The sequence below is a fragment of the Syngnathoides biaculeatus genome, chromosome 10 (assembly GCF_019802595.1).
Source record: "Syngnathoides biaculeatus isolate LvHL_M chromosome 10, ASM1980259v1, whole genome shotgun sequence".
NCBI classification, from domain to species: domain Eukaryota; kingdom Metazoa; phylum Chordata; class Actinopteri; order Syngnathiformes; family Syngnathidae; genus Syngnathoides; species Syngnathoides biaculeatus.
In genome coordinates, this window is record NC_084649.1 from 955336 (window position 1) to 966485 (window position 11150).

General features: G+C 41.5%; 1 protein-coding gene and 1 long non-coding RNA gene across 2 annotated transcripts in view; both read right to left on the bottom strand.

Moving 5' to 3' along the window:
- Positions 1-4775, bottom strand: part of wnt4 (wingless-type MMTV integration site family, member 4) — a 57195-nt gene extending 52420 nt beyond the window's left edge. Inside the window, exon 1 of the mRNA XM_061833064.1 lies at positions 4280-4775. Within this exon, the coding sequence (XP_061689048.1) occupies positions 4280-4356 (77 nt within the window). The 5' untranslated portion in view covers positions 4357-4775. The remainder of the gene's footprint in view (positions 1-4279) is intronic.
- A 4469-nt stretch (positions 4776-9244) lies between these two features.
- LOC133508125 (uncharacterized) lies at positions 9245-10535 on the bottom strand. Its single transcript, XR_009796990.1, has 3 exons — positions 9829-10535; positions 9495-9708; positions 9245-9358 (listed from the first exon to the last, which is right to left on the bottom strand). It is a non-coding gene; the product is annotated as an uncharacterized LOC133508125 (long non-coding RNA).
- Positions 10536-11150: the final 615 nt, after the last annotated feature.

Sequence of the window (11150 nt, forward strand, 5' to 3'; positions counted from 1 at the left end):
GGGTTGTAGGTCTGGTTGTAACGAAACTGCATCACCAACAGTGGTCAATGTAACATAATTCAAATTCCATCCCTGTATCCTTTTATAGCGCTTATCATAATTAGGGACATGAGTCAGCTATAGCCTATCCCAGCAGACGCTGGGCGACAGGCAGCATACGCCCTGAAATGCTTGCCAGCTAATCACAGGGCACATACACAACTTAATAATTACATTCACACATGCGGTATATACAAGTTGGAGTCTTCAATGAAGCCAATATATCTTTGGGATGTGAGAGGAAGCTAAAGTACCTTCGGAAAACCTTGGCAGAATATGCAGTCTGTGCAGGGGAGCTCAAGGATTCAAAACCAGAAACTCAAAACTGAGAGGCAAACATGCTAAGGACATGATTAATTTTTAATCCATGTTTCAAGAAAGGTGAAGTTCATTTTTAGTAACAAAATTCTGTTGCCTCTATCAAGGCACTCCCTGACCTCTGTGTGACTTGTATTGCTTATGGTTAGGATTATTCCCCAATGACTTTCCTATGACCAACAGGTGCATGTTTTTGTAGGAACCTTGTAAATGTGGTAGAAAAACAAACAGTTCTCAGGACCGTTTCTGTCGCTTTCTGAAACCCTGTGGAGAGATGGAATGGCGATCGGGAACACCGGGGACATTCGAAATAGGTCTGCAGGCCTCTTGGGCCGGTTGCTATGCTGCTGTTTCCTCCAACCGCCCCTCACACCACCCACTTTTTTTGTACCAAGAGATCAGCCTCCATTTTAGAGGGGATGGCTGATTGGTCCTGTTCAAATATAAGATAATATTGAATACTACTATAGACTGAACCTGTCAGGATAGTGGACAAAAGCATCCCCACCTCTTTGAGAAATGTAGAGTGGATGGTCCATTGGGTCATATTTTATATACTGTAGACTGTTGACTGAACTATTCAGCGCTTTCTTGCAACTCAGGTTGTCACAAAACCTGAGTCGTGCTGTCTGTTTTACAATAATAGTGTAAAGTGAAGAGCAAAATATAAAAAAACCACAAGTTACATTATATTGGATGCTGGCAAATGTATAATAATCATAGACACGTTCAAATACAGTCGTGCCCAACATAATTGCCACCCCTTCTTTTTTCAATAACCTATAGAAGATCTTCAGAAATGGAGATGTACAGAAACTATGTCATCAAGATCTTTTGCTTGTGGGTCCAAAGTAATTTCATCCATCCATCCAATTTTTCGAGACTTATTCTCACACGGGTGGTGGGAGTGCTGGAGCCTATCCCAGCTGTCAACGGGCAGGAGGTGGGGTACACCCTGAACTGGTTGCCAGCCAAAAGCAGGGCACATGGAGACAAACAGCTGAATTCGCAATCACAACTAGGTGCAATTTAGAGTGTCCAATTAATGTTGCATGGTTTTGGGATGTGGGAAGAAACCGGAGTGCCCTGAGAAAACCCACGCAGGCATGAGGAGAACATGTAGACTCCACGCGGGTCAGGCTGGGATTTGAACCCTGGTCCTCAGAACTGTGAAGCCAAAGCTCTATCGAGTCGCACCATTGTGCCGCCTTGCATCATATTATTATATGAAAATAAATGAATCATTTATGAATCATGATGCACATTTTTCAGGTAATGTGCTTATTGTTAACATCATCTTGGCACACTCACAATCACACCTTAGGGGCAATTTAGAGTCTCCAAGTAATGCATGTTTTTGGGATGTGGGAGGAAACTGAGGTGCGCGGAGAAAACCCACGCAGGCACGAGGAGAGGCGGGGCCAGGATTTGAACCCAGATTTTCAGAACTGTGAGGCTAACATTTCACAGCTGCAAGACCATTCTGCCTCCAACGTAATTTGACAAAGAACATTTTTTAAAAAACTATATTGTGATTTCCCCCCCCCAAAAAAAAGGAAACAGCATGTACACCCCTCCTAAATATTTGATACCTTTTGGCAGCAATGACGGCCTCCAAACATTTCATAAATCCATCCGAAAGCTGTTTGCACTTCTCAGGTAGAATTTTCTTGCACTCTTCCTTTGGAATTAGTCAAGCCCTTGAACATTTTCAGGGTTATTTTTCCAATGGCAGATTTAACATCCAACAAAAGATTTTCAACTAGGTTGCGATCAAGACTCATTTGTGGTCATTTTAAAACAGTCCATTTCCCCCCCTTTCCAACCATTTCTGTGTGCTGCTGGGTGTGTCATATGGGTGTTTGTCTTGCTGGAGGACCTGCATCATGCAACAACACAATGACTCAAAACTGCCAAAACAAAAAAGAACTCCAAAATTTGAAGCCCTTAGACTGGCCAAGTCAATCACCGGATCTTAACCCAACAGAGCATGCATTTACCTCCTGAGAAGGAGACTGCATGGAGAAATACCCCCCAAAAGAATAAGAACTGAAAGAGGTTGCAGAAAAGGCCTGGAAAAGCATTTCAAAGAAAGCAACAGGTTCCAGGCTTGATTCAGTTGTTGCAAGTACTGCTTATTTCACCAAATAGTCAGTGTTATTCACTTTAAATTAATTCCAAACCTTTTTCTCACTTGACAAGTGGATGGCTTCAAACAAAAGGTGCTCTATCCTGAGTTGTTTAACATGACTTGTGGTAAATACTAAGAAATTAAAACTGGAATTCTACACTTAAATCTTTTGTTCTGAAACTCAATTGTCTTCATACAAAAAAAATAAATATAAGGAAGACTTGTTGTAGGCCATTAATATAAAACCATGGAATGCGATACCATCCGACATTCTACTGTCCTTATTGGACGCAGTTGAAAACTTCGCACGCTGCTTCCGCTGTACCTGCTGCTGAGATTGGAGGTGAAAGTGAAGCTTCGGCGTGTAGTCCACGCAACCATCGCGGCGGAGTAATCCCAGTGAGCAGACCGGCGGCTCCGCAAGCCTGCCCGTACATGTCTGCTGTCACCACACCTTCAGTCACAAACAGCACAATTGCTCTGCATTCGGTTTCACAGTACGAGGTGTTCGGCAGAGCATTCGTGGCTTCTTCTTAGAGTAAATCTATACGCAGTGGCAAGTCTTATCTTCGTGTCGACATATGAGTAGCGTAAAGCGCACGTGCTTGCAGGAGAAGCTTCAAACTGGGAACAATTAATTACAAATTACGGGTTAAAGTTACTCGTATACGCATCCTGCGTCTAAAACTGTACATGGGAATCATCAGTATCATCGTCATTGCCCATGCAGACCCCCCCAAAAAATAAATATATATATATATATATATATATATATATATATTTAATGTCACGCCGTGGCATTTTTGTGGAATGAAATTGAAGGCTCCTCCCGAAATGATCGACACCATGCGCTTGTAAATGCGTTGGGAGATAAGGGTGCCGAAATGGAGAGAAGCATGTGTGGAGGAATGCAAGAAAGCCACCGTTCATCCCATCCACCTCCCACGGAGTGCAGGGAGAGCAGGCACACACTTGCGACCCGGCCAGCCAGTTTGTGCATGCTGCTCAACTTGTACCGACCTATATGAATGGAAATTCTAATTCAACTTCTTATTTTTGTGTACGATTTCTATCAAATTATTTGCAGAATTTATTAACTGTTGACGTTGTCTTCCACGGCATTAGTTCAAGTAATTTAGCGTAACTGTAATTATTACACACAATGATGAATGCTAAAGATAGATCATTTTTCACATCCTCACGGACTGAAAAATGAATCTTAAAGCCCATCTTGCACTCACAACAAAGTCCGTCCCGCTGGCCGGAATCCTAAAAAGTGAAGAAGTGCTCTTTCCGCCGTTTACATGACGTTCGAGATTTGTGGCTTTAATTATCTGTCGTCTCTCTTCTGCGTCTTCATCATTTAAGTCCTATAACATTCTCTTTGACAAGACTTATTGAGGCGATGCAAGAAACCTGTCTGTTCCCCATTTGTCTATACAGTATAGCATATAAGCAATTATGATAATAATAGAATACAACGGCAAGTTATCATCGTAGAAGGGATGTCACTTGATTACATGCTCAGTTTTAAAAGCTCTTTCACTTAACACATTTTTTGTTTGTTTTGTTTCGATTTTGCAGGAGAGTACATGTAGGGACTTTAATGAGTTATGACATATGTAGTCTTTGCGTTTGTGTGCTTTAATTATCAACCCAGGCCAACCCCTAAGCGTGGAGGGAAGATGGATAAGTAAGATGAACGATGAGAAAGTGATCAAGAAGAAAGGTGAAAGTGATCCAACGTGAATTTCTTTGACGAGAAATGACAAAATTGGACTTTGAACTTACAGCCAGTTGCTGGCATTGGCCGACAGGAGCACACAGCAGAGCATCAGCACACACCGCAACACACACTCCTCTGTCATCTCAGCTCGGGGGGAAGGTGAAGGGCGTCAAGAGTAGAAATAATCCCTGAAGGAGACGCAGCGAGCGGGGTCACAATCAAGGGGATGAGTTGGGACCAGCCTGCTGCGGATTAATCCATCGCATTTGCATCCAGCCTTTCGGCCACGGCCGCACAGACGCGGAGTTTTAACAGCGCATCGGCAGAATTCTTCCGTCCGACCCTTCTTGTTTCGACACGGGAGGATATGTGATGTTCTCAAAAAACAAAACAAAAAACAAAACAAAAAAAAAAAAAACAGTCAAACTTTGTTTTAACCTAACCCCCCCTGGGAGAGGACACGTAAGGGAAAATCATACGTTAAAGAGTTCCGATGATGTTTCACAAACGCCGGGCTGTTCTGTCATTCGGCCCCTAAACGCACATGAACACGCACACACTTCGGACTGTCGGCCCGTCTGCAAGAGAAGAGAGCGTGTATGCTGACTATAGTTGAGGGGCGGTGCGAGGATGTGGAGTCATGGCGCAAAGATGGGACTTGTAGGGGGATGAGGGAGGCGGCTTCATCACCCGCCGTGTGTGTGTGTGTGTGCGCGAGTGTGTGTCTGTGTGTGGACTGCACTATGTGTTTTAGATGCCTCTTGGGAGGATGCAATAGCGCAGCCATTCACTAATGCCCTCGCCAGCTATCCCCACTCCTCTCCAACACTCACATAAACAAGCGCGCACGCGCAAATACGCACACTCCTCAAACCACTTCTTGGCAGCCGCGCCGGCTCCCTGTCACACACTCGACCACATTTTCTGCGCTCAGCAGACTATTTAAAGCTTGCCTGTAAAACGTGTGCGTTCGAACCCTGTAAATCCCAAATAGCATGACACGAGTGATCGATGGGAACGTCTCACTCATCATGAGTTGCAGGCGTGATCAGTACCGTGATCCAGAAGATCTTGATGGAGGAGACGATGTTTATAGTAATAATAATCAAATGACAAAATCTTGATGTAAAAATGAATTCAATCAAGCACACCACAACTGGGCTTTCTATAAGCCTACATATATTTTTATTTTTGCGGCAAAACAAACACCATTACCAAATATTTCAGATTGAATGATGAGACAAGATGAAATGATCGCGGTGTATGAGTCATTGTTTTAATGAAACAGTGGGAAGAAGAATCATCCTTAATGTCATAAATACTTATATATACTATACAATGAAACTTGTCCGTTCACAGTGACGGTACCTGAACCCTTCACCTGTTCATTTGCAAAAGTGACATTACAAAACACATTTGTCAATCTAGAGAAACATTAAATAATTTATTCCATCGGATAAATGTTACACCCCAAAAATTCAATGTTCAATGTAATTGCTAATTCTCAATCCAAACCTCGTTAATTAAAGAAGATTTCAAATCTAAATCTAAAGTGTAAAGTGTTGAATTTCAATACAAATCAAAACGTTTAATTTCTATGATGTCTAAATTTACAATTCATATCAAAATATTACATTTCAATCTAGATGTAAAATGTAAATCTTAAAATGTAAACGTCATCAGTTGCTCTCATTGGCTGACAGGAGCACACAGCAGAGCATCAGAGCACACCGCAACACTCCTCTGTCATCTCAGATCGCGGGGAAGGATAAGCGCCTCAAGAGTGGAAATAATCCCGTGATGGAGACGCAGCGAGTGGGTTGACAATCAAGCGGAAGAGTTGGGACCAGCCTGCTGCGGATTAATCCATCGCATTCGCATCCATCATTTAGTACGCCTTCCAACTGTCATGTTGTAAATATATATACTGTGATATTTTTACGATCACACAATTCGTCACGTTGAACTGCTCCCTTTGTAAAATGTATGTCAACATAAATATGAAGCTTTAAAGTTAAATCAAATTTTAATGTGAAATTCTAAACTAAATCTAAATGCTGCATCTAATTCATATAAATCTAAATATTTGAGGTGAAGGTCAATGTTAAACTACTCTATCACATTGTTAAACTACTCTATCAACTATTAAATCAAAGACATCTTCTGTGGGGAAATGGACAATTGGAAATTGATCAGAGTGACATTAATGACTTCTAATAATAAGCTATGAACCACTTTATGTGAAGACTTCTTTGAGTTTTTAGGACCACTTTTGTGATTTGTCAAAATGATTACACTCCAAATGTCAATTTCTATGCAAAATATGTTTTTTTTAAATATTATTTGACTGATCTCCTCAAACTTTTATTTGAGCAAGTATTATAACGCACATATTAGATTAAAAAAATAAGTTTCAGCAGAAACATATATTTATCATCTATTTTGATAATTAAAATTTTGATCTAGTATTTTGAATTTGATTCAACATTTAAATTTATAGTGAATATATACATGTAACATTTACATGTATGTATACAATTCTTTTTTATACCTGACTTTTCAGTCAGCACTGTCAAGTCTACTTATTTCTTTTCATGTTTTTTCCCTGTCTGGTCCATTGCAGATGAGTAGGAGGTGAAATGACAATGTTTCAGGCTCACGATTGTGTTGCAAAGAGTAGGTTTGTACATTCATTTAGCGCTCTCTGTTTTATTAAAGCTTTTCCCAAAAGATTCTCCTCATAAAAATCTCACAGCTACATGTTGTTGTAGCATTATCGTATTTAACAGTTTAAAACAGGGATTCTCAAACTGGGTGCAGCTAGTGACGGGGTGGGTAAACGTAACATATCAGAGGTGTTCATCACTCACTCAGCTGGGATCTTTAGCATATGTTGTCGCCGCTCATCACACTGTCTGTCTACACAAGTTTAGAGCCGAACACCACCAGCCTCCTCTGCCATCTTCTGGATTTTTGGAAATTTGTCAGCGCTTAATGAAGCACAGTTAAAAAGTCATCTGCAGCTCCCCTGGTTTCATATCTGGGTCTTGTGTGTGGGGACATGACATGTCTTGTCAATTTTTCCAAAATCAGAGAACTGATGGCAAAGTTCTCCATGCACATTTTCAAATAGTTTCCTGTATATTTTCAAGTCGCAGACCCGTTTCCAGCATTACCATTGTCTGCAAATGAACAAATAACTTGTTTGCCGTTTGCTTTGACAATGAAGATAGCTTAATTTTGAATGCTCTGATGTTTTATACATTTCATGCACAAACTGCTCTTTCCGTGGTAGCCATTCAGGTTATTCAGTCCATTAACAGCTCCCATTCAACTCATTCATATATGTCAGAAACGCCACAGGAAAATCTACATTTCAAAGCCAACCTGTGTCACTCAGCTCAGGGAAATCAGCAGTTTTCTCCAGTAATGCCAAAAAAAGAGATCCCAGACTTGATGGTACACTTTCTCCAAGCTTAACAAATAGGACTAATTTGGCAATCCATCTGTGGTAACATTCGCAAGCGCACTCCAAGGTAGCTTTTGCGTCTTTATGACACACAACACGGTGTTGAAGTAATTCTTTCCTCACATTTTATAATTCCATGTCCAAATCACCCTCTGTTATCTTGAAATCGTCATTGATCCCTACGATAAAAATCAAAAGCTGAGCGGTATCCTTTATGTCATTACTTTCATCCAGTACCAAGGAATACAATGTAAATGCTTCTGTTTTTTTTTTTTTTTTTTTGTTAAGCTTTTTAGCTAAGTCTAGTTATCTTAGCTCTACACAGCGAGTCACTGTCCCGCATGATAAATTAATCTCAGATTTGTTCTTGCACCCAGGACACATGATAGTTGCTGTCTCAACCATGCATTCTTTCAGAAACTCTCTTTGGGAAAGAGGCTTCCTGTTTTTTGCCAGTTTGAATGACACCAAAAAACTAGTCACTGAATCTTGGGAGTCCGTTTTCTATTAAACACTCAGGACTGAATGTTGACTTTGGTATTTTTTGTTCCCTTCATGGTTGAAGAGTGATGAGAGCAGTAGCAGAGTAAGAACAGAGCACCCAAAGTGAAAGCAATATATCACTGTACCTATTCTGATACCTGGTGAAACCATTGGGGATTGTAGGACAACCTCGTTGAACCATTGGGCATGACAGGACAAGGTTAAATATATGTAATTATGATTTTGATTATGATTTAGACGATTCGGTATCAATCTTTCAAACCCTTTCTGTGGCAGGAGCCCCACTATTACTACCACTAAGATAAGAAAATATTTTTTAACAGCAAATGTTTTGATTAGAATGCTCATTACCTTTAAGTTCTTGGGAATTACAGTCTCAGAGGACCTGAAGTGGGAATTCTTGATCAGCAAACCTACTAATTTTTGTGCCATTTTTAGGACACTCACTCACATCCTCCTGGTCCAATCAGTATTAGTATTAGTAATATAATTTGTAGACTGTCGTACGATTCGTCACTTTAAACTGCTCCCTTTGCACAATTGTCATTGCACTGGTCTATAATGGGAACTGTTAACGGATAAAGGCACTCTGTACAGGTTTAACACAATGTGGAACATCGACACACTTATTTCTTACTTGTTCTAAATGGATACAATTTTACATCTTGCACGACTCTTATAAGGAATAGTTCCTATAAACAGAAATGTATTTTGTTCTTTTTTCTTGTTGCTTTGTTGTTCTTTGTTCTGAATGTCGTACCAGAGCGGCACCGACTGCCGGAGAAAAATTCTTTGTGTGTTTTTACACACTTATCCAATAAAGCTGATTCTGATTCTGATGAAAATGATGCTTGAAATTCCAATTTCAAATTCAAATAAAAAACATGACATCAAATTAACATTTAAAAAAGAAGTAAAACACAGACTTTAATTAATCCACAATATCCATCCATCGATCCATCCATTATCCAAACCACTTATGCTCACAAGGGTCACAGGACAGCTGGAGCCTATCCTAGCAAACTTCAGGCGAGAGGAGGACTACACCCTGAACTGGTCGGCAGTCAGTTGCAGAGCAGATATCAACAACATCACTTAACGGGAACCGAGCCCACGCTGCCTGGACAAAAGTCAGACGTGTGTACCACGACACCATCAGTGACTTGTCTATCTAGAATAACATGGGACAAATACAGAAAAAGGAACAAGATTAACGCTTAAAGAATTAAATCATATGACAAGTATTTGTGGTATCCATCCATCCATCCATCCATCCATCCATCCATCCATCTTCTATACCACCTAACCTGTTCGGAGTTGTGGGAAACTAGAGCCCATCTCAGCTAATTTCAGGCAAACAGGAGACCACATCCTGGTATGGTCACCAGCCAATCACAGAACCTGTAGTATTTCCATCCATCCCTCCATCCATTTTCTAAGAAGCTTATCCTCACAAGGGGTGTGGGGAGTGCGGGATCCTATCTGAGCTGTCAACGGGCAGGAGGCAGGGTAAATCCCGGACTGAAAATGTAGAAAATGTTGATCATACATTTATATCTACAAACCCCAATTTAAATTAAATTGGGATGTTGTGTAATGTAGATAATAACATATAAAATGATTTGAATATTTTTTTTCAACCTTTTTTTTAATTGATTACGCTACAAAGGCAAGCTATTCAATGTCCAACGTGATGAATACTGTTTTTTGAAGATATTCTGTCATGAACAGAATATCTTCCAAAAACCCAAGAACAGGCAGAGGCTGAAAGGTTGTAATGAACAGTTTTTTGAAAAAGAGAAGTGTGGGTCATTCTTGAGGTGCGCTGGCGGGTGGTGGAGGCTGGAAATGCGTGGTAGGCGGTGACAAGGGGAGGCGCAGGCTTGGCAGCATAACAGTCGTAATTGAAAAGGCAACGAACACAGAGGGAAAAACTGATGACAATGAGAGACAAGGAGGTTAAAAAAAAGCAATGAGGAATTGTGCAGTTCACATGAAGACTGGTGAGCCGTGTAGCACTGGAAAAAGCTGTAAGACTGGCAAAGTTCTCTCGAACAGGGAGACTTAAATGGAGGGGGTGACGAGGTTCGATTGGTAACAGGTGCATTTTGAGGATGGTACTGAAAGAGTGAGAACTGGGGGAAGTGAGAGCAAGAGGGTGCAAAGCGCCACCCAGGCTCCAACAGCAGAACTGCACAATGGCTCATGACAATACATTCTCTCAACTAAGACCTCCCGGCATCCTCCCAGGCTCCCCCGGGTGAGTCGTATAAAAGTCTGACAGCTGGGAGGCGTCGAGTATAAGCTTCTGAGAAATCTACGACCACTCCTCCAGAGTGGACCCTTCCTACTTCACCAGGTACAACTACCCCCCCCCCCTCCTAGCCTCAAGTTCAGGATGCACACCATGAAGACAGATGGTTGTCACTAAAACGGGGGTTGGGGGGGTGTAGGAGGGCAGTGGGAGGGCTCAGGATGGAGGTGGAGACAGACTTAAGCAATGATATGTGGAAGGTCCGATGATTTTCAAGAGACTGTATGAGTTGAATGGACATAGAATTGATCATTTTACTGATGAGAAATAGGCTGATAAAGTGTGGAAGGACATTTTAGGATTCTGTTTGGAATGAGAGGTCAAAGGAGGAAAGCCAAACGGACTGACCCACATTCTTCTCTGATGCAGGGAACGACGAAGGTCAGAGAGACATTTATTGCTCTCTGCTGATTGGACTAAGGCTGACCTGACATCCTTCCAAGTGGACTTGACCCTTCCCTTTTCAGGTGATCCCTCACTGTAGTAACTGCCACCACATGCTCCTGTTCTCTAAACAATGGAGGTCGGAAACCATAGCAGGCCACAAACGGAGAGATACCGGTTGCGGAGCTGGTGAGGGAGTTGTGGGTTTACTTAATCCATGGAAGGAAAGTGCTCCAGGAGATGGAGTTGCATGCAACAACACAGC